General features: G+C 43.0%; 3 protein-coding genes across 4 annotated transcripts in view; 2 read left to right on the top strand and 1 right to left on the bottom strand.

The window, feature by feature from the left end:
- The window catches only part of LOC113029487 (gastrula zinc finger protein XlCGF8.2DB-like), a 62,808-nt gene that overhangs the window by 17,571 nt on the left and 21,171 nt on the right, over positions 1-24,066 (bottom strand). The window lies entirely within an intron of this gene.
- LOC113029493 (zinc finger protein 418-like) lies at positions 4,432-6,786 on the top strand. The gene is made up of 3 exons (XM_026180381.1): positions 4,432-5,366; positions 5,619-5,730; positions 6,081-6,786. Exons 1-2 carry the CDS (start codon positions 4,503-4,505, stop codon positions 5,727-5,729), a joined length of 975 nt encoding a protein of 324 aa, XP_026036166.1. The 5' UTR covers positions 4,432-4,502; the 3' UTR covers position 5,730; positions 6,081-6,786.
- On the top strand, positions 11,895-22,626 carry LOC113029476 (V-set domain containing T-cell activation inhibitor 1-like). Of its 2 annotated transcripts, none has more exons than XM_026180362.1 (6): positions 11,895-12,037; positions 16,294-16,608; positions 16,733-16,999; positions 18,723-19,019; positions 20,369-20,462; positions 21,609-22,626. In XM_026180362.1, exons 1-6 carry the CDS (start codon positions 11,977-11,979, stop codon positions 21,754-21,756), a joined length of 1,182 nt encoding a protein of 393 aa, XP_026036147.1. In that variant the 5' UTR covers positions 11,895-11,976; the 3' UTR covers positions 21,757-22,626. The 2 variants fall into 2 exon arrangements, with proteins under 2 accessions (XP_026036147.1, XP_026036148.1); XM_026180363.1 differs by lacking the exon at positions 11,895-12,037 and adding an exon at positions 12,100-12,216.

The following is a 24,066-nucleotide window of genomic DNA, read 5'->3' as shown; positions in this document are numbered from 1 at the left end:
CAGTTTATTGTGAACACGTTGAGAGAAGAGTGAGAGAGTGTTTGGAGAAAAACACCAGCTAACCATTAGCTCAGCATGCTGGGAGAAGTTGGAGCAGAAAAGTCTTTTCATTGTCCCTGCAGCTGTTTTTCTGCCTGCACCAAACCTCTACAGCCTGATTTCTATTTGAAGTGATAACAGGAAATGGCGGCGCGGCAGTAGCACGCAGCGGCCACTCCGGAGCCAAAACTGGTGCTGCATTGTTTATTGTTTACGTTTTTGTGTGTAGCGTGCTTATTTTGCACTATGTATGGATAACGTCGCAACTGGTGTCGGTGTTCGTGCATACAACAGCCAGACACTTTTCAACCTAAATAACCTAGTTGACGACATCCAGGAGGGGCTGCGGGAAACGCTGCGTGAACTCGGCTTGCTCCGCGAACCAGGCCTCGAAGCCTCGGCGTTGCCTGATGCCGGCGGACGGAGGCGGAGACATCGGAAGCGTTGCGCGAGGAAGCGGAAGCGCGGCAAGCGGGCGGGAGTCTGTGCTAGGCTAAAAACAAACCCTTGCCGGCCGGCTCTACCGTCCATCATCTTATCCAACGTCTGCTCCCTGGATAACAAACTGGATTACATCCGACTCCAGCAGGCCACACAGCGTGAGATTAGAGACTGCTGTGTCTTTGTTTTCACGGAAACATGGCTCAGCGAAAGAGTACCGGACGCCGCTATTCAGCTAAACGGGCTGGCCTCGTTTCGCGCCGACAGAAATGCAGCTCTGTGCGGTAAGACTCGCGGTGGCGGCTTGTGTGTTTACATCAACGAGAAATGGTGCAAGAACTCTGTGCTAGTCTCTAGTTATTGCTCATCCCTGGTGGAGTTTGTGACTGTTAGATGCAGACCTTTTTACTTACCACGGGAATTCACCACTGTTTTCATTATCGGAGTGTACATTCCACCTAGCGCTAATGCTAAGGAAGCGCTATGGGAATTGTATACAAAGATCAGTGAACTGCAAAATACACACCCGGATGGACTGTTTATTGTTGCTGGGGACTTCAACCATGCAAATCTCAAGTCAGTGCTTCCTAGATTCCATCAGTATGTGGACTTTGCAACGAGGGGAGAAAACACGCTGGATCTTGTTTACACAAACATCCCCGGCGCATATCGGGCAGAGCCCCGCCCCCACCTCGGCTACTCAGACCACATCTCTGTTATGCTAATTCCAGCATACAGACCACTCGTCAGGCGATCAAAACCGGTTCTGAAGCAGGTGAAAACCTGGCCAGCAGGAACCATCTCTGCTCTTCAGGACTGTTTTGAGAGCACTGACTGGAACATGTTTAGAGAGGCTGCAACTTACGGCGACTTCACTGACTTGGAGGAGTACACATCATCAGTGTCCAGCTATATCAACAAGTGCACCGATGACGTCACTGTCTCCAAGATCATCATCTCACGACCCAACCAGAAACCGTGGATTACTGCGGAAGTGCGTGCACTTCTAAGGACCCGAGACTCTGCCTTCAAAGAGGGAGATAAGGTGGCGCTTAGAAGAGCGAGGGCTGAACTTTCTCGGGCCATCAGAGAGGCGAAGCGCGCACACGCCCAGAGAATCCACAACCACTTTAAGGACAGCGGCGACACACGACGCATGTGGCAGGGCTTACAAGCCATCGCTAACTACAGGACGACACCACCTGCCTGTGACAGTGACGGCTCCCTCCCAGATGTGCTTAACAACTTCTATGCTCGGTTCGACAGGCAGAACGACGTGGCGGCGAGGAAGACCACCCCTCCTCCGAACGACCAGGTCCTGTGTCTCACTACAGCTGAGGTGAGGAAAACTCTACGCAGAGTCAATCCACGTAAAGCTGCTGGACCAGACAACATCCCAGGCAGAGTGCTCAGAATGTGCTGATCAGCTGGCAAATGTTCTCACCGACATCTTCAACATCTCTCTGAGCAGTGCCGTTGTCCCCACGTGCTTCAAGGCCACCACCATCGTCCCCGTGCCCAAGAAGTCTTCTGTGTCCTGTCTCAATGACTACCGCCCTATCGCACTTACACCCACCATCATGAAGTGCTTCAAACGGCTCGTCATGAGACACATCAAGACCCTGCTGCCCCCCTCACTGGACCCAATGCAATTTGCATACCGCCATAACCGCTCAACGGACGACGCCATCTCCACTGCACTCCATCTTGCCCTGACACACTTGGACAAGAAGGACTCACACGTCCGAATGCTGTACATAGATTTCAGCTCAGCATTTAACACAATCATCCCCCAACAACTGATCGGAAAGCTGAGCCTGTTAGGCCTGAACACCTCCCTCTGCAACTGGATCCTGGACTTTCTGACCGGAAGGCCTCAGTCAGTACGGATCGGGAACTGCACCTCCAGCACCACCACACTGAGCACTGGGGCCCCACAAGGCTGTGTACTCAGTCCTCTGCTGTTCACACTGCTGACTCATGACTGTGTAACAACACACAGTTCAAATCACATCATTAAGTTCGCTGATGACACGACCGTGGTGGGTCTCATTAGCAAGAACGACGAGTCAGCGTACAGAGAGGAAGTGCAGAGACTAACGGACTGGTGTAAGGACAACAACCTGTCTCTGAATGTTGACAAGACAAAAGAGATGGTTGTTGACTTTAGGAGGACACGAGGCGACCACTCACTGCTGAGCATCAACGGCTCCTCTGTGGAGATCGTTGACAGCACCAAATTCCTGGGTGTACACCTGGAGAAGGACCTCGGCTGGTCCCTCAACACCAGCTCCCTGCACAAGAAAGCCCAACAGCGTCTCTTCTTTCTGAGAAGACTGAGAAAGGCCCGGCTTCCACCACCGATCCTGACCACCTTCTATAGAGGAACTATTGAGAGCATCCTGAGCGGCTGCATCACTGTCTGGTTTGGGAGCTGTGCCATATCAGACCGCAAGACCCTACAGCGGATAGTGGGAACAGCAGAGAAGATCATCGGGGTCTCTCTACCCTCTATTGAGGACATCTACACCACACGCTGCATTCGCAAAGCCACCAGCATTGTGGCTGATCGGACACACCCCTCTCACACACTCTTTACACTCCTGCCATCTGGAAAAAGGTACCGAAGCATTCGGGCACACACATCCAGACTGTGCAACAGCTTTTTTCCACAAGCCATCCGTCTCCTCAGCAAAAAGGGACTGACTGATAAACAATAAAGTTGAACTTGGAACTTGGAGAGCGATCTGCTGCAGTATCAGGATCACAATAAACTTTATTGTCCAGCTGCTCTGGATGAACACATGACAGGAAGTGGTTTTCTTTTTTTTTAATTAGCAAAAGAAAAACACCAACTAATCATTGGCTCAGCACGCTGGGAGAAGTTGAGCATTTGCTGGCAGAAAGTTGGAGTAGAAAAGTCTTTTCACTGATAGAAGCTCATTGATCAATGGTCATGAGTACCTTTCACGAAGAGTTTGGGGAATGGCTGCAATCACATGGTCATGAGAATTTGCATATTAATGGTCAAGGAACTGACCTCCCAGCCCATTGTTCCTTCAGTGGTGCTAGTTTCAGTCATTATGTAGGTGGAGCTGGGGGCCTGAAGGAGTTGAAAGTGTGGGGTGGGGGAGTAACAGGTCTGTCCCTGTTTGTGGAAACCACAGGAGGAGCTGTTCAGGCTGTTGCTGGGTGTGAATTGTTGATGGAGTCTTTAAACTTGTAGTTGCTGTTTTCCAGACTGAAGCAGAGTCGTTAGCTGAAAACTGGTTTTAGAGCTTCATTCAGGACACCTTCTCAGGCTCTTACAGCCTTACCTGTATCATAACAAAGTGTATAAACCCCAATCCACCTTTAACATGGTCCTTCTCCCAAACCTTCAAATAGGACTTTCTGGCCCTGTCATAGTAAAGGGCTGCTTAGAATATTAGAGCCACTGTCACAAAGTTCTTCCTGAAGTATAAGTGAGTGAGAGAGTTTCCTCACTTTGCAGCACAACACGTCTCACAAGATTTCTACAAGCAATCAGAGTGAAATTTGTACTTTGTGTTGTCAGATGAACATATGAGACACTTTGACTCTTCAGTGCAGTGTGGAGCCTAACAAAGATCTGTTTTGTGTCCCAGCTGATCAGCAGGAGGAGAAGAGTCTGACGGAGCAGCAGAGGAACATTTTCAGCCATCTGGACTCAGCTGAGTCACTACAGAGGAAACAATGAGCTCAACACAGGTGTGTGTGTGTGTGTGTGTGTGTCCGTGTGTGCGTGTGTGTGTCCAAATGTGCTATAGATAATCTCTATAGCACACTTGGACCACCCATAAAGGGTTAATGGAGGGAGTTCAGTTTGTTCCACGACTGCATTTCACTCACTGCCTCTGTTTGTTTCTCTGTCACTGCAGGACCAACGTGGACCAAGAAGTAAGCGCTCTCAGGAGGCCGACAAACCTCACAGAAGAAAGGGAGAGAGAAAATACAGTTGTGACGAGTGTGGGAAGGATTTTACCGTTAAAGCTTCCCTAAAAATGCATCAGGTCATCCACACTGGAGAGAGACCGTTCAGCTGTGGAGACTGTGGAAAGTCGTTTACTGGGTCTCGAAGCTTAAAAAGACACCAACTCATCCACACTGGAGAGAGACCGTTCAGCTGTGATGAGTGCGGAAAGTCTTTTACCCAGTCTGGAACCTTAAAAAACCACCAACTCATCCACACTGGAGAGAGACCGTTCAGCTGTGGAGACTGTGGAAAGTCTTTTACCGAGTCTGGAACCTTTAAAAAACACCAACTCATCCACACTGGAGAGAGACCGTTCAGCTGTGATGAGTGCGGGAAGTCTTTTACCCAGTCTGGAAGCTTAAAAAACCACCAACTCATCCACACTGGAGAGAGACCGTTCAGCTGTGGAGACTGTGGAAAGTCTTTTACCGAGTCTGGAAACTTAAAAAGACACCAACTCATCCACACTGGAGAGAGACCGTTCAGCTGTGGAGACTGTGGAAAGTCTTTTACCGAGTCTGGAACCTTTAAAAAACACCAACTCATCCACACTGGAGAGAGACCGTTCAGCTGTGATGAGTGCGGAAAGTCTTTTACCCAGTCTGGAAGCTTAAAAAACCACCAACTCATCCACACTGGAGAGAGACCGTTCAGCTGTGGAGACTGTGGAAAGTCTTTTACCGAGTCTGGAACCTTTAAAAAACACCAACTCATCCACACTGGAGAGAGACCGTTCAGCTGTGATGAGTGCGGGAAGTCTTTTACCCAGTCTGGAAGCTTAAAAAACCACCAACTCATCCACACTGGAGAGAGACCGTTCAGCTGTGGAGACTGTGGAAAGTCGTTTACTCAGTCTGGAAGCTTAAAATCACATCAACTCATCCACAGTGGAGTTAAAGCGTACAGCTGTGATCAGTGTGGCAGAGCTTTTACTCAGAGTAGCAGCTTACAGAGTCATCTAGTTACCCACTCTGGGATTAAAGCATACAGCTGTGACGTTTGTGGAAAAACCTTCAGCCTGAAACAGAACCGAAATACACACCTACGCATTCACACCAGACATGATGTGTACAGCTGTGATCAGTGTGGTAAACTATGTTTAACAGGCACACACTTACAACAACACATGTTTACCCACTCTGAGGAGAGACCTTATAAATGTGACTTGTGTGACAAGACTTTTAAATCTCCATATCACCTGAAAGCACACCAAAAGATCCACACCAGAAAGACTCTACAAGTGCAGTTACTGTGAGGTATGTATCTATATTTTTATCTTGTCAACCCAACTGTTTGAAACAACTTGTATTAGCATGTTAGCAATTTTACTGCATGGAAAAACACCTCTGAGTGATTATTCAGACTCTAATCACAGGTTTTTAGTGATAGTGTTTGAGAATTGTATTATTGTTATTGTAGCATTAAACTAGTATTAATTTAATGGTTTTACTCTTATCGTTTTTATAGCAATTTAAATTGAGCTGAGTGTGATAATGTAAACAGTAAAATGTAATTGGACTTTGGCAGAGATGCTCTTTATTTCAGGCAACGTTCAGGGTGAAAATGTTGAAGGACTGACTTACACTGTGTTTGTGTCTTTGTTTAGAAGCAGAGCGACACAGATGGATCCAGTTCTCAACCCTGTCATCGCTGTGGGAAAGACTTTTTTGCGACCTTTGCGGAAAAACTTTCAGTCATCAAAAGACCCTAAAATACATCAACGTAGACACACTGGAGACAAACTGAACTACTGTAAAGAATGTGGGAGAGGCTTCACCACTTCAAAGGACTTCAAACAACATGAATGAAAATGTGCCTCGTTACATTTTAAGCTTTCTAAACTGTTCTACTGTAGTGTTCATGTTGAGTGGTTAGCTTTGTTCCAGCAGTTGAATCAAAAAATCTGTTTCCTGTTATCATGTTTTTAATGAATGCATCGATCCATGTTTTCTGCAGTTTTTTTTTTTTCAGCTTGTTTGTTATGAGATCCTGCAACAGTTAAACCAAAATTTTATATGTTAAATAAAGAAATGGTTTACTGACAAAGAGTTTGAGCCGTGATGTCATTTCCTGTATATCAGAGCAACACCTGAAGTTACCAATGTTTAAAGTCATAGTCAAATTATGTGTCAGCATGACCTTGTGAAAACTGCTTGGCGCTGCTTCACTATGTTATCTGCTAACTGTTAGGGCGTAGAAGGACGAAACTCCCAGGATGACCAGTGCCAGGACCTTCCTGATGCAGAGAGTTGTGTGTGGGGGGGATAAAGGAGAAGCTGAGGCATCCCAAAGTTAAAGCTGGCATAACTGAACCTTAATGTTTGATGTGTGTTGTGGTTCTCTTGCGCGCAGTAATTAATAGCTTGAACACAGCAGAGCTTGATATAAAGACCTGGGTGACAACTAGCTTTCTGCCGCTGATTATACGTGGCCCTAAAATACCTAGAAATGTGGTGTCTAACCAGATACTTGCTCTGGATGGCATTACCTTGGCCTCCAGTAACACCTTGGAGTAATATTTGACCAGGACATTAAACAAATATTTAGGGCTGTGTGATCGGCAGAGTTGGAAAAAGCAGGAGTCACAGGAATTATTAGAAAAACAGGGTTTTCATTCATTTAACCCAAAAATTATGTTTACAAAAGTAATTAATGTTGAGCTCATAAAAAAGGTCAAAGAAACAAAACTGAACTCAGGCAAAGAACTGCAAACTTAACAAACCAAATGACTGCACAAAGAAATATAACTGACCTAAACATGAAATGGCACAGAAGGTCCATCTGCTGTATATCACTGGGAAAGAAAAGAAGGGGAGCTAATTTCACGCAGAGATGGAGAAAGATAATAAAGACAGGAGAGGAAGAAGAGAGGTGAGATTTAAGGGTAAGGACTGCTTATATTAAGAGTCGGTGAAGGTTCTCAGCCATCCAGTTCATCGTAGTCTAAGGAGCTTGGAAAGAAAAGCGTCTGGACTTCCTTAAGTTGCTTGAAGACGCTTCACCTCTCATCCGAGAAGCTTCTTCAGTTCTCAAGAAGCTCATCACAAAGACGGCAGCTGCAGAGAGTGACGGTACAGTAGAGCGACACAAGAGGGCGCCATTACACAAGCTTACTGCTCACAAGCAGCCAAGCACAGCAGCAACTACGGTATACAACTGGAGTAAGGTGGAAATTAACAAAGGACAGTGTTAAAAGTAGAATGAGAGTGGTGTAAGGCAAGTTGAAAGATCCACAATAAGTTTCTATAACATGTTCATCAAAGGTAACTTAATTTCTACTGTACTTCAAAGTGATGCTTTGTAGTTTAGGGAAGAGTTCTGTGTGCTTGTTTAAGGTCGAACTATGAGTGAAGTTCGCAGGGTTCTTTCAGTACAAACGCATCTGCATTAAGAGTGAATGTCATTACAGCTAAAGTATATGCAACAGTAACCCCAGAGTAATACTTAAGGATTTTGAAATCTAAACACAGACCATTAAATGACATTTAACTATACTCACAAGACGGTTGACAAAGATCTCCAAGAGCACTATGCTGTACCACTTACTGCAGTGGAAGAAGATGATGCTGAGCAAATTACAGAACTACAGACTGCTCATAAAAGCGAAAGAGTATGAACACTAACCGAAAAGGCTAAAGAGCTTTAAGAGAAGGACTTCAACATTTTGTGGCGTCAGTGGCGGTCCTAGCCTGTTTGGCGCCCTGGGCGAACACTCCCTCTGCTGGGGCATGTGACCTGGACTCACACTCACTGCAGCCCTGAACTTTTCTAAAAGATACATCTGAAAGGCTTTCTTTGCAATTAAGCAGATCTTTAATCTTTTATCTCCCTGTAATGAAGTCTGCGTGATGTCTGAGTGTAGTCATGTGACAGCTGTGCAGAAAATGGTGATTGAATTAAAAGCCAGCAGGCCTCATCTAAACGCATCTTAAGTGCAGAAGGCAAAACCTATATACCAAAAGCACATTTTGGTCATTGCATTATCAGCGACAGCAGCTGGTGTGGTTCTGCACTGGACGAAGAAAAGAGGTAAAATGATATTATGCCGTCTTTTGAATTTACATGCTGCTTGCATCGATGATGCTTTACAGGTCAGGGGACTATGACTGAATACGGTCATGTTCGGTTTCGTGTAGCGATGGGTAGATGAGGCCTCGTGAAGCGTTTCAGCACAAACTGTATCCATGCTGTGTCGACACAGTGTTGCTGTTTTGCTCCATGCTGACACCTGCTGGACCTTAAATACCATTGCAGGCAACTTGAGACTCACAACAGACACTGATTCAATGGCCAAGTCACACTTGTACACTGTAAGGTATTGTACTTTCCATGGAATCATTTTATATCTTTTACATTGCAAATATTTTACACATCTTTATTTTATACTCTACAAATATATTGTGAATGACATTAAGTGAAAATTAAAATGAAAGTATTGTGAATGTAATATTACCCATTTGACTCAGAGTTTATTATAAAATTCTATTCAGAAAAAAAAGTTTATCCAATGTTTTTGAATTCAGTCTATTGCATTTTTTTTTTTTTGCACCATTTCCACAGCTTTGGAAAACTCACAGGCACAGATGAAGCTGGGCTACACAAAAACTGTAAAGCCAGGTGGATAAGGTTCTGATAATATGTCTTCCTTTCCCCCCAGTACGTTAAAGGATCCTCTGATCTTGGAATTTTTCTCTCCGACACTCTCCACAATACTAAGGGGTTGGCAGTCCTTTATAATAAAATCCAGTACTGCCTGGTCCAGAACAGTCTTCCTAGATGAAAATAATAAAACACATATTAATTAAAACAAATGATGATAAAGATGTTCAGTGTCTATATAGGCCCACCAGTGTTCATCCTCGGTGTGTTTGTCTCCTCATTTTCATGTTTGGCTCTGTAATGCCTAAACACTGAGGAGGTGCTTTTGTTTGTGTAAGAAAGCTCCGCAGAACAGATGCGACATTTAACCTGCATAAAATGAAATAAATAATTTACACTTCAAGTCACATTGCTGTTTTTCCTATTATGATAGGTTACACTGAAACAAAGACAGACAAACTATTACCTTATTTGCAGTTAAAAGATCAAAATGATCCCACACAGCAGAAACATTTCTTTTTCTTTCGGGCTCCATTTTGTTATGGAGAGAGATGTGTATTTTTTTATCTTTGCGAGAGTAATTTTGTGTTTTTTGGTGGCGACTCATTCCGTTGACAGATGCGGAACCTTTTAAACACAGATTGGGTCGTTGGCAATGAGTGATACTGCAGCTGTGTCAATCACGTGACTTTTTCTTAAAGCGACGCACGCAGGCTTTGCTATGTGAGCTTGATACATGCGTCGGTGCGTCAGTGTTGCAGGACCCATCACATTAAATCATTTTTCTTGTTTCTGTTGCAGATTTGTCCCACAGCTTTGAAAACCAGTTACATGTTTAATCCGATGATCCTGCAACATTTTCTGGTTTGTTTGGGAGAGTTTTTGGTGACGAAATATGCAAATGGGTGTTCAACAGAAAATAACACGACAAGTTACAAAAACCCCCGCAGATTTAATAAGTTTGTTTTTGAGTTGAATATCGCATATTATTCATTTTGACCTGTAACACAGTCTGAAGTGTATTTCATGCCCGTAACTTCACTTGCATGTGTAAACAGGCCCCTTTTTAACCTTTGCAGCAGGAATTATGGTTCTGAATTTAAAGAAACATAAAAACAGTCACTGCACCATAACTTTCATGATTTTAATGAAAACGTTAATGAAAAAAAACTTTGACTACAGGGAGCTTTGTGTTTGACTTCATCCACCTCATGTAAACTATACTATACTCACTCTACACCTACGACTGCACAGCCACTAACAGCTCCAACATCATTGTGAAGTTTGCGGACGACACTACAGTGGTGGGTCTTATCACCAACGGCGATGAGACGGCCTACAGGGAGGAGGTCAGCGCCCTGACCCACTGGTGTCAAGACAACCATCTCACCCTCAACGTCGCAAAGACAAAGGAGTTGATAGTGGACTTCCGGAGGTGCAGAGAAGTACACACCCCATCACCATCAACGGCGCTGCTGTGGAGAGAGTGAGCAGCTTCCGGTTCCTTGGTGTACATCTGGCTGAGGATCTTACGTGGTCAGTACACACAAACAAAACAGTGAAGAAGGCGCAGCAGCGCCTCTTCTTTCTCAGGAGACTGAAAAGATTCGGCATGAGCCCCCGCATCCTCAGGACCTTCTATCACTGTGCCATTGAGAGCATCCTCACTGGATGCATCACCACCTGGTATGGCAACAGCACCGCCTACAACTGCAAAGCTCTCCAGCGAGTAGTGCGGTGCTCTGAACGGATAATCGGAGGTGAGCTTCCCTCCCTCCAAGACATCTACAGGAAGCGCTGCCTGAGGAAAGCGGGGAGGATCATCAAGGACTCCAGTCACCCCAGCCATAAACTGTTCAGACTGCTTCCATCAGGAAGGAGGTTCTGCAGCATCCGGTCCCGTACCAGCAGACTGAGAGACAGCTTCTTCCACCAGGCCATCAGACTGCTGAACACGTCATAGACACCTCAGCTTCACTACTGGAACTTTAACATTATGCACTCCATACTTTACAGTAATGCCACTGTTTTGCACATATTCAACTCTGTATATTTTATATATTTTATTTATTGTTTACTCTATTTAATTTGTAAAATATGTGTACACACACACACACACACACACACACACACACACACACGTGTAGAAAAATATTTAGTATACACATCCAGAAATGCATATACTATTATTTCAGATGTAGCCATTCTTGTATTTTGCTTGTTTACATTATTGTATTTTGCACAACTCTGTTGCTTGTGAAGCTCGCACACAAGAATTTCACTCACATGTGCTGTACCAATGTACCTGCACATGTGATGTGACAATAAAAGTGATTTGATTTGATTTAAAAGAAAACTGTGGACAGTAGGTCCCTGGTGAGGAGGCGGGACACAGCGGAGAATGTAACTGTAACTGCTCCTGAAGGTTTTTCATGTTCGAAGTAGAATAAAGGGCCATGCTCCAACTGATGTTCAGCCAGTATTTTAATCTTCTTTTCACCAGCAAACACCGTGAAAAACTATGGTGAAACGATCAATGAAAAACACGGATATTACATCAGCAGAACAAAAATTACAACTCAAATAAAACATACACACAAAGTAAATGCACCAACATACCGTGTGCGCCTTTCTACTGAACATTCATGAGCAATTGTAGTCCATATCTTCTATATTTCCACCCTTTACACAGGCCAGCATTCTCTTTCTGGCTCGAGCCTTCAGTCTCTGGTGACACGTGCACTTAATTGAGCATCACCCCAAAGCATGCGCACCACAAAGCGCCACACTCAGGCCAACCAGTAGGTGGCGACAACACAACATGAATCCAGATTAAACACCAAAGTTTGAACATTGCAATCACAAAATAATTACATTTCAATGCGACGGCTACAGTAACAGTAATGGTGCGTCAACGGAGCTCGTATTTGTTGCTCTGGATCTTTCTGACGATTGTAGATGGAGGTGAGTGAGATGTTTGCTGTCAGTTGATCAGAGCGTTTGTAAAAAAAAAACATTTTGGGGAACTTGGTCGAAACTTTTCACTGTATTCAGTTTTCACGCTTTGGCTCTGCGACTGGACTTCTTTGGACTTCTTTTGATGTTTCGTGAAGGCATTTACTGCTCCCTCGTGACAAGGCGGGGTTTGTTCATTTATCTATTTATTTATTATCCCTGGCTGGAACTGAACCAACGAACTTTTGCTTAGAAGTAACGAAAATAAAGATCTACAATAAGCATCTTAACAGAGTACAGGCTGTAATAAGAAGCTTGGCGTCTGTGTTCTTCAAAAGACGCATAAACTTTTTAGTTAAAAACATTAAAAATCAGGAAACAAACTCAGCCCGACTACACGGGATTTCCTGCGACGGAGGGAAAGCCCTGAAAATCTCAGCAGGCTGAACAAAAATCTAAACGTAGACATGATGTCGCAGTCAGGATTTGAGTAATGCGTCGTATTTATCAGTGGGTCTGGAAATGCTTTTAAAGCGGAGAAGTTAACGGTCGGGCTGGGTGGGAGACGTCCTCTTCCTGAGCGACTACAATGGGACAGCAGCAAAAGCACATCTCGGCTTTTATTCGTAGCCAAAGCCAGTTACACGAGTCTGGACGGCACGTCAGTGAATGGGCTCCATAGTTAACTTTGATTATTAGAGGAAACTGTAGTTTGGTTATTGGGGCTTAGAGCAGAGGAGACATGCATCACTGTGCTTGTTAATCATGTAAATATAATCAGTAACTGAAATCTCTGAACACTGAAGTCCTTATGTCTGAATATTTGCGAAGATCAAGTATCAATGTTACTTCCTTTTTCCCTTCCTCTTCTGAAAACCTCATTCTAAGTACTTTAAACATTTCAGTTTGCTTTCCAATCAGTCCGCCCGCTTTCACTTACAAAATATTAAACAGAAGTCTAAGTTCTGTAATTTAGGTTGTAAAAATACAGCATATCAAAACACAACATAGCTAAAGATCTACAATAATTAAAAGAGTACAGGCTGTAATAACAAGCTCACACTCAGGGTTAGACACAATGTTAATAATCAGGGCCGTGCAGAGAGGTTTAAAGGGGCACATTGAACCAGGCTGAATAACAACAACAACACATTCATCAAGAATCTAATATGGGCAACAAGGCAAAGCAAACGTAGCCGATGCTTTACCTGATGGGTACAATGTTGCTGTTGAGGGGTTGCTGTGGATAGTGCTGGTGGGCAGGGCTGTGTTGATCTGAGACTGTAGGCATTAAAAAGTCCATAGGAGAGATGGTAGCTGATTAAACAAGTGTCATGAGATAATAACAAAATGCAAAGATTGGTGACAGCGCTTGGAACCATAAGGCAACAAAAAACTGTGAGAAATAATTTAGGCTCTGCCTGTGAATCACTCTTTGCTTCTCTTCTTCCTTCCATCCCATCTTTTCATATATCACTCTCCACTTGCTATGTGAGAACAAGGCACAACTTTCTATTGCAATAAACTATAAGCTAATTATCCACACCTAACAACTCTTGCACTTAATCTAAAATAAAATGATGACAGAAAAATGTTATAGCCCTGCCTTTAGTAGCCTCACACAGCTCCTGCTGTTTCCTCCTCATGTCCTTACCAGGCATGTCTGGACAATGTTATATCATGAGTAATATTTTTTTTAAAAATCCATCAAAATAAAACACACACAGTGACATTTTAGACCTTCTTCAGAATACTGTATATACTATGGGCATCATGGTGCTGATCCAGAATCCTTACATTATTATTTATTACTAGAGCTACAATAATAAAGCAATGAGGAGGGGGAAGTAATAAATATGAAATAATGTCATTATGATGATTCCATTTGTTTCACTATCCACTCTGTGCAGGGCAAAGCTTATTACATGTTTAAACTGTAGAGATACAATAATGTTACTGCTGTAAAATCCTAATTTTGTCTTATTTAAAATATAAATCTAATATAATCTGCTTCTTAATGTATGTTCTTTAAAATACAGCGTGTGTTTTTTAAAATATTATAATAATGCATAATTATGTGGACATGCATATTAGATCGTTTTTAGTGAAATATAATCCCTCCAGAAAGGCAGGAAAAGCCCGGAAACTTACTTTAAAACTAAATATGTTCCCTAAAACGGTGACAGAGCTACAGACCCATGACAGCCTTACACAGGTAGCCAGCAGCTGTGACCAGCACTACCTGTGCAGTTAATAAAAGGACAGGTAATGTTTGTCGCGCTGTTGCACACACAGCACGCTCGTTTGTTTCAGTTCGTCAGTTGCCACAAGACAGCTTACCAACGTGTACGTAATAAGCTGATACTCCTGTGTGCTACACACTACAGTGTACGCTGTACACCTACTTACTGGGTTTGTCGCATCAGTCTGTGTCTCTGAGTTAACTTGTGTTTCTCCTACAGCTCTGGACCGCTAAAAATGCGCGTGCTCTTTGTGAGCTCGTTCCCGGCTCGTAACCAGCGCGTTCTGCCGTCTGATGCAAGCCAGATCCTTTTATTTAGCAAAACTGTGATTAATAGTTAAATATAACATTGTTGAGGGGCACAGACAGGACTCCGCACGCGCACACACACACACAAAAAAAATCTTTTAAAAGTTGCCTCAACAAAAGGGCACTTTGGGCACTCATCAGGAAAGGGGCGGGTGCTCAAGCCCCTCTAGCCCCTTTCAAACACTTCTGGAAACCCTCCTCTGAGATTCTGTTCCACGTTGACTTGATAGCTTCTCACAGCTGCTGGAGATTTGTCAGATCCGTGATGTGAATCTGCCGTTCCACCACATCTCATAGTTGCTTTATTGGCTGTCGTTTTATAGCAGTGAACTCACAGCCATTTTCAAGAAGAGCGCGTGCTCTCCTCCTGCCTGGGTGTTTGGAGCTAGATGTGCAGGGGCCACGACTGAGAACAGGCTGCTCAGAGGGTAATTAACACTGCCCAAAAATCACTGGCTGCCCTCTGCGACCCCTGGAGGCCATGGCCAGATCCTCCTGTGTCAGAAAAAGCAGGACTATCTCAGGTGACCTCTCGCACCCCGTCCACCACCTGTTTGACTGCTGCCCTCTGGTCAGTGCCTCGGGTAAATCTCCCACTATTTAAACCCTAGTGGGAGTTGCCCATTAAGACAGAAATAATGGCTGTCCAACACAATTTTTAAGCTCTCCTCTAGTAACAGTACGAAGTTACAACATGTAACCCTTGCAGGAAGAAGTGCTGCGGCTGTTACGTATACAGTGCTGTGTAAAAGTTTTGAGCCACCACTCGTGTTTTTATAATTCACTAGAAAAATTGAGGAATTTGCAAACATTCATGGAAATACAGCATATAGGGCAAAATCGGCATTTACACAACTGTAACATGCTTGAAAGTCAACGTTTGGTTTGACCATATTTATTCTTCAACACAGCCTGAACTCTTAGGCAAGCTTATTTCTAATATTTTAAAGTTAGATGTTCTTATGTTTCAGGTACATGGGCCAGACGTGGCTGTCAAAAAGGCCAGGTGGGTCAGATACTAATAGTTGTGCTATGGACAGATTCCCCCACCTGAGCTGTAGATCTCTGCAGCTCGTCCAGAGTCACCATGGGCCTCTTGGCTGCATTTCTGATCAGCGCTCTCCTCGTTCGGCCTGTGAGTTTAGGTGGACGGCCTTGTCTTGGTAGGTTTACAGTTGTGCCGGACTCCTTCCATTTCTGAATGATGGCTTGAACAGTGCTCCGTGGGATGTTCAAGGCTTGGGAAATCTTTTTGTAGCCTAAGCCTGCTTTAAATTTCTCAATAACTTTATCCCTGACCTGTCTGGTGTGTTCTTTGGACTTCATGGTGTTGTTGCTCACAATATTCTCTTAGACAACCTCTGAGGCCGTCACAGAGCAGCTGTATTTGTACTGACATTAGATCACACACAGGTGCACTCTGTTTAGTCATTAGCACTCATCAGGCAGCGTCTATGGGCAACTGACTGCACTCAGACCAAAGGGGGCTGAATAATTACGCACACCCCACTTTGCAGTTATTTATTTGTAAAAAATGTTTGGAGTCATGTATGATTTTCGTTCCACTTCTCACGTGTTCACCACTTTGTGTGGGTCTTTCACGTGGAATTCCAATCAAATTGATTCATGTTTGTGGAAAAGTTCAAGGGGACGAATACTTTTGCAAGCCGCTGTATGTGTTTAATTTTAGTGTTTGTCTGTTCTGATGTTTCAGATACTGAGGTGTCCTGTGTTTTCATGGAGAGATGCGTCTTACCGTGCAGTTTCAAGATTGGGAATGAAATCGTCATCCACTGGTTTAAGACACCAAGAGACCTTCATGTCCACTCATTCTACTACAGCAGAGACCAGCTTGGAAACCAGGACCAGTACTACAGAAACAGGACTTCACTGTTCAAGGACCAGATCTCCAGTGGAAATGCCTCACTCCAGCTGACAAGTGTGGAGGTTCAGGATGAGGGCAGATATAAGTGCCACACCAGCACCATCACGGGAAACCAGGAGTCATTTGTCAACCTAAAAGTGGACGGTAGGAGAAACTTGCAGTGAACATCAGCTCAGTTCTCCGTGCACTGTCAGATGAATGAAGATTTTGTGTTCATTTTTGTCATCAGATTAATGATGAGTTTTTGATCCGTGATTTTTTGTTGCAGCTCCAGTTAATAAGGTCAAAATGAATCAGGTTGAAAACAGGATCAGTTGCAGGTCAGAGGGGATCTACCCTGAACCTCAGCTCACCTGGTCCACAAGCCCTCCATCCAACATCACCTTCACTAACACCACCACAGTCGAGCGGACTGAGCAGCTGCTTTACAACATCAGCAGCTCTCAGATGCTTTCAGCCGGTGTTTATCACCTGCTCTTTATCTGCACCATTAGCACTCGCAGGAACAGGAGGAGAGCCACTCTGCAGAGACTATGTGAGTATTTCAACCAAACTAGGAGAACTGCAGATGGGACGTAGATAACTAGGAAAAATATGAAGGAAAACTGCATTAAATATGTTGTCTGTAAAATTAAAACAAACAAACAAAAAACACAAAACCTGTTTATCTATCCTGATGAAACAATGCAAGGAAATCTCTATCCGTGATGTATCTTCGTCACCGTGCACTTTCAGATAAAATGCAGCATCCACACAAAGACTGTGGACCTTTAAAAAGTGTCAAGATGAACAAGGCGCACCAGAATGATCAAAAAGCAGAAAAGTTAAAGGCGGACTTTGGATGTGGTTTATGCAAAAAAGAAGAAAAAACTGTTGAGCTCTCTCTCATCAAAACACTGTTAGAAAATACAGGAATTTCTTTAAATATCAGTAATAACATACATATATCAGTATGTGGAGGGCTCAGCTGCAGGGGTCTATATGAGCTCAGTGAAAACAAGGAAGATTGGTCTGCCAGCGGGGCAGAGGTCACTGAGGTATTTATTAAGCTGTTTGGTGGTTGGTGCACTGAGGTGGATGAAATTCAACTCAAGTTCTTTTAGGCTTTGGGTCTTGAAGGCTTCTCCTGGGTGACATCAGTGGGGGTTTGGGGACAGCTCCTCCGGATTGGTGCTCTGGATCCACAGAGGAACCAGAGGGTTCACATTTCTCAGCCATCCTGGGAAGGTCCGTGCTACGATACTTTTAGGAAGACTTCAAGCTTCAGGAGGAACAGTGCAGCATGGATCAGTCTGATACCCTGTTACAAATATCTGAGGATATTGACTTGGATGTTTTGTTCTAGAAGTGAAGCACAACAGTGGGTGTGTGATGACATTCGTAGACGACATCACGAGTTCCTGTTGATATCCCAAATTCATGGCTGTCTGAGAGTCCCTCAGAGTCAGGACTCCTCTTCTTTACCATTTTTCCTGCTTTTTGTTACAGAATTAAAATCACCAAACACAAACTTTGTATCCTTAACTTTTGCCGGTGAGTTTAAGTTTCGCTTCTCGTCCAATTGCATTCTGTCTTCTCTGCATTGTAAGATGCTGTGGCAACAGAACCTGAAAACTCAAGCAAATATCACATCACTGATGAGTGTTGGACAACGCTCTTTGCTGGGGTCTTTTGGCTGGTGAGGGTTCACTATGTGGTTACCATGGATATGTCTGTGAAGGTTCTCAGTCATCCAGGTCATCGTAGTCAAAGGAGCTTGCAAAGAAAAGCGTCTGGACTTCTTTAAGTTGCTTGAAGACGTTTCACCTCTCATCCGAGAAGCTTCTTCAGTTCTAAGGTCAAATGGTGGAGAGTCCCAGATATAAACCTAGTGGGAGTTTCCCCCCACAGAGGGACAAAAGGACCCCCTGATGATCCTCTAATTGCCTGAGCCAAGGTGTGAAACTGGGTGTGGGTCTCAATCAGCCAGAGTTTCGGGTGAGTTCATTGTGAAACCTGGCCCCACCTTATCATGCAAATTCCTGAGATCAGATGGCCCAGGATGTGAGTGGGCGTTAAGGCAAAACGTCTTCAAGTATCTTAAAGAAGTCCAGATGCTTTTCTTTGCAAGCTCCTTTGATTACCATGGATACATGACGCTCTGTGTGGGAGTGCTCGCCTCGGCTCGGTGTTGCTTGGGGCTGCATGGACCTCTTAGTAATTTCCCAAGACTGTAGTTTTTAATATTGTTGTTAATCATTTACGTTGTATGCCTTCAGCTGATATCAGTGGTCCCAGCACTGGTGTGACAATCCCCTGCACCCCCTCAAACACTTCACTCACCAACTTCACCCTCCTCTGGAGATTCAACCACACTCAGACCGTCCTGAGCCAGTCCTGGACCGACGTCACCTACTCGGTGTCAGACGGGTGGAGGCAGAAGGTGGAGAATGTGTCCAAGTCAGGCAGCCTCATGCTAAAGCACTTATCCACAAAGCAGGAGGGGATGTACACCTGTAAGCTCAGTAATGCTGAGGAGACGCACATTACCCACATCCACCTGAGAATAACTGAAGGTAAGATCGAGCTGATATAAAACACTGCAGGGAGAAACTTGCCCAGCTGATGACCAGATAAAGCCAGATTTCTAAAGAAATTAATTAATCATTGGGCGATCGTGGCTCAAGAGTTGGGAGTTCGCCTTGTAATTGGAAGGTTGCCGGTTCGAGCCCCGGCTTGGGCAGTCTCGGTTGTTGTGTCCTTGGGCAAGACACTTCACCCATTGCCTACTGGTGGTGGTCAGAGGGCGCCAGTGTCTGTGCGCCCCAGGGTGGCTATGCAAATAAATTTGGATAATTGGACAAAAGCATAAAATAAACTACTAAATGTTTATTTTGGACATTTTCTTTGCATTGGTTTAAAAAGTGAAACAACATGACCCAAAATCTCAACTTCTCATAACAAATAACTTCTTACCTGTAGAGTCCTGACTAAATGTGTAACCATGCACCTGCCAGAGCTTTTATTATTGCATTTGTAAAGTGGGGACATTCAGCCAGACAAAGACTTATTCTACTCAGAAATAATAATAATGGATTGGATTTATATAGCGCTTTTCAAGGCACCCAAAGCGCTTTACAATACCACTATTCATTCACTCTCACATTCACACACTGGTGGAGGCAGCTACAGTTGTAGCCACAGCTGCCCTGGGGCAGACTGACAGAAGCGAGGCTGCCATATCGCGCCATCGGCCCCTCTGGCCAACACCAGTAGGCAAGTAGGGTAAAGTGTCTTGCCCAGGGACACAACGACCAGGACAGAGAGCCCAGGGATTGAACCGGCGACCTTCCGGTTACAGATGCAATTCCCAACCCCCTGAGCCACGGTCGCCCACACCCAGAAATGTTTGCTGTTGAAACATAACTACACAGACCAATAACGTAAAAGTAAAGATTCAGTGTAACTGTATCAAAAGTGAACCTATCAGTGTTTCTGCAGCTATGACCTCGTGTTATTACTGCACGTGAGCTTTACTCATAATTTCCTAAAATAAGACATGTGAGCGACTGTGAGGGGAACAATTGGAGGGGAAATGGACTTTTTTACAGGTTTCTCTCTTCATGGTTCAGTTAACAAGTTAAAGCTTATTGAGGAAGTGAATCTGTCTGTTGAACCAAAACAGAAAACATAACTAATCCTGATGCAGCAGCAAGTTTTACTGTCACTTAGTCATCATACACTTCAGTTTTTGAATAATTCAGCAGTAAAACAAGCCTGTCGGGATTACAGTAATATTCTGGTGCGCAAACTAGTATGAAGTATTAAGTCAGCTGTGTTTATACTTATAAAGATCATGTACATTCTTTGATAATCACCAACATTATGATTAGTAACTGTACTTTCATTACACATTTTTCCACAGGGGCTCGCTCTAACACTGCAGTCATTACTACAGCTGTTATGTGTGGACTGGTATTGATCGGCCTGTCGATCGCTGCCCTAATCTCCATCAGGAGGTCTGTGCTACACTTTAATCACTTTGTTTGACTTTGAGTTGTTTATAGTCCAGGGTTGAATCACTGCAGTGTCTACACACCATAGAGTGTGATGGCGTTTGTTTGTGCTGGTCTGTCTGCATCGTTCTGCCATCATGAGGGAAACTAATCTGTTCATGTCACACTTTGAGCTGATAAATATTGAACAGCTGGTACTTTTGTTCAAGTAAAAAAAAAGAAAGTTGATTCTGTTCATCTGCACGTAGCGTTTTGTGGGAGAAACGTTTCGTCACTCATCCAAGTGACTTCTTCAGTCTCAGCTGACTGCAGGTTTCAATCTTATAAACAGTACATTTGCATAATGACTGAAATCAGCCCACTGAAGGAACAAAGGGCTGGGAGGTCAGTTCCTTAATCTTAAGCAGAGAGTTTAGATGAAGGAACTCGGGAACTATGTTACTGATGACACCCAGTTTGTGCTCCAGTGGATGACGAGAGTCAAACCTTAAATACTGATCCGTATGTGTAGGTTTATGGTGCACGTCTGCTCCCACAAAACGCTACGTGCAGAATCAACTTTTGGAGATTTACTTACCTGGATGATTGAGCATGCACCAAGACAATGAAACTCTCAGGGTTTTTTACAATAAGGTGAAAAGAAAGCACCAAAAACATCAGTGAAGTACAAAAACAATAAAAATATATAACAAATATAACAAGAAACAAACAACTTAATGAAACAGGAAATAAACTAATTCATTGTGGATACAGAAAAATGAATACTAAACTAACGGATCCTATAAATAGATTTTAAAAAATCTAAATTTTTCTACTTGATATGATGTAACAGCTACTGTAGATTAGACATGAATGACTTTCTGACCTTCTTATTCTGAGGACGAATATGTGTCTTACTGTCTTTTTATTTTGCGGGTGACTGTGTAATGAAGCCGAGCCTCATCCATAACCTTTGTTCATGGCATCAGCTGAGTTTACCTCATCATTGCCAACGTCTCTAATACATAGTTAATATTACATTGATTCATTAATTGTACTAAATTTAATAATCAGGAAGTTAAGAAAGGATTCATCAATCATCCGCAGGACAGTTGGATAGAACAGCAATAATCACATGAGCCTTCTTTTTCTGTGTATTACAATATACAGCTACCCACTGCTGCTAACGCGCTACAGACACGCGGCCTTTGTATCGTCGTCACAAACCAGGATGGACTCTGTTTTGTTCAGAGTCACAACAAAGAGAAACCTTATTTTACTACCTGATGAAGAACAAAGTAAAAACATAGTGACGTAGAGTTAACCATTAGGCTGTTTTCACCAACAGTCTCTGTATGCAGTCAGCTCAGATCAGACGCTGCTGTGATTTGAAAAATGCTGACCCCTGGTGGACAAAGTCTTAATTACAAGAACTAGTTCAACTTGACTCACTTGTACTTGTTTAGTCTACGAAACAATTGATAGACTAAACATGCTGTATCAGTATTATTAGAGGTGGGGAAATGAACCATAAGCATATTTGTCTGTTCAAAGATGTTTGATGAAGGACCATCACTGAGAACTCTTGAAAACAACGTTTGTAAATCAGCAGTCTTGCCTTTGACAATCTGTTGTGTTTAAAGGATGTGCTGAATGTGTTTATGCTTCAATTGATTCCTTTTCTTTCAAGAATTGTCTCCAGTTTTATTCTTACCTGAAGTGAAAACATCCCAGTGAAAATGTGGCCAACTGTCAGTTTAGACAAAGGTTTCAAAACAGCCACAGCTGTTAGTTTGTGTGTGTAAGCTAACAGCTAAAATAATGTTAATTATTAGTTTTTAGCGCTTAGTTTTTTATGTTGTTTAGTCTAGAAAACATTTTTGGCCAATACTCTGACAGTATTATGATCACTATGATCACAACACAGCTAAACACAGATCAGGTTCAGCATCTAAACTGCTGATGCAGACCTCTATAGAGGGGGGACGTCACGCTCTGACGTTTTTCTGGCCTAATGTTTAACACTGAAATGTTTCCCATTTAAAAAATTTCAAAAACGCCTTTTTCGATTGATATATGTTTGTAATTTGCTGATATTTGCACAATTTGAATGAAAATGTGAATTTCTGTAAATGTCTTAATTAAAAAACAGTGGTCGCATGCCAATAAAGATTTCTGTCATAATGTATATGTAAGTGAAGAACTGAGACTTTATTTTTTCAACCCTGTGATACTTAGTGTATCACATTTGATACATCACATTACATCATCAATAGTGATGCGCGAATCGTTCAATACTGGAGAATCACTTTACTGACTCATGAATCATGATTCACAAGTCCAACTGACTCACTGACTCATCCCTGTTGCTGTTAGCAGCAATGTATCTAGCTTATAATTAAAATTGTGGAGAAAAACACAACATCCAGTATCTTAACAAAAACATTTCTGCTCTGAACTGGAAGAAAAGACCTTGAGTAGAAGCTCAACCAATGTTGAGCTTCTACTCAATGCGCTTTAACCAATGTTAAAGCGCATTACCGCCCCCAGGCTCACATTTCAGTGGACATTTAGATGAGAAAATATATATTTAACACATTTAAGGAAAATACTAATAAAATAAAAATAAACAAAATAAATGTTTATTAAGCAATTTTGATAGGAAATTGCTTAATTTTAGAAATTTTTTTACTCTTTTTTTGCTCTATAAAATAGTTGTTTTTAGAATCATTCATCTTAGCAGTGGGATTTACATGAAAAGAGAAAAAAATTAAGTTTGAGTGAAAATGTACATTTTTTTGCACTCTCTGGTCAACTGACTCAGTGAATCAAATGACTCAAAAAAGCCGATTCACTTTGGTGAGTGACTCATTAAAACTCGATTCAGTAAAAAGTATCAAATTTACCATCACTACCTGTGTCGGGTAATCTCGGCGAGTTTTTGTGAAGCGTGTATCGAGGCTCGCTTTGATTACGTATGCAGTGACTGATTCAGTAACTGGCTCGCCGGTTCGCGCCAGATTCGAAATAAAATGGGCAGCAAAACACAGCTGATTGGAAGAAGGAAGAGATTTTTTTAAAATCTCATCTCTTCTAATAAAGTATGCACACAGTAATAAATATCACGAATGATAAGAACCATAATATAAATAAACAACACTACAGATCCTATAATCTGATTTCTGTCTTTTAGTTTTTTAAAAAGTGAAGCGCCACACACTAGTTTGTGTCATTATCCAGATGTACATAAGCATTACACAGTTACTAGGGGTGGGTTTTGATGATCGATTAAAATCGATTCTTGGATAACGTCATATCGATTCATTAAAATCCTGAATCAATTTTTTTTATATAAATGTATTTTGCCCGAAATGCCAGAATCTCAGGTTAAACCTCACAAAATTTCAACAACCACCAAACAGCTAAAGCAGTAAATGAGAGCAGGAACACAGATTCTGCACAAAGACATAAACACAAAGCACAGAGCCTCCGACGGATCAGAAGCAGTGAGATGTCGCCTTTCTCACCCGACGGCTCGTACGTGGACATGGACACGGTCGGGACTGAAAGCCGACAGCTCGCTGATTCTGATGTTTCGGCGGGTCCGCGCTTTGTGTTTACGCCCTTT

Source organism: Astatotilapia calliptera, chromosome 9 (genome assembly GCF_900246225.1).
Source record: "Astatotilapia calliptera chromosome 9, fAstCal1.2, whole genome shotgun sequence".
NCBI classification, from domain to species: Eukaryota; Metazoa; Chordata; class Actinopteri; order Cichliformes; family Cichlidae; genus Astatotilapia; species Astatotilapia calliptera.
The sequence above is the reverse complement of the archived record's forward strand: the minus strand, read 5'-3'. Positions and strand labels throughout refer to the sequence as shown.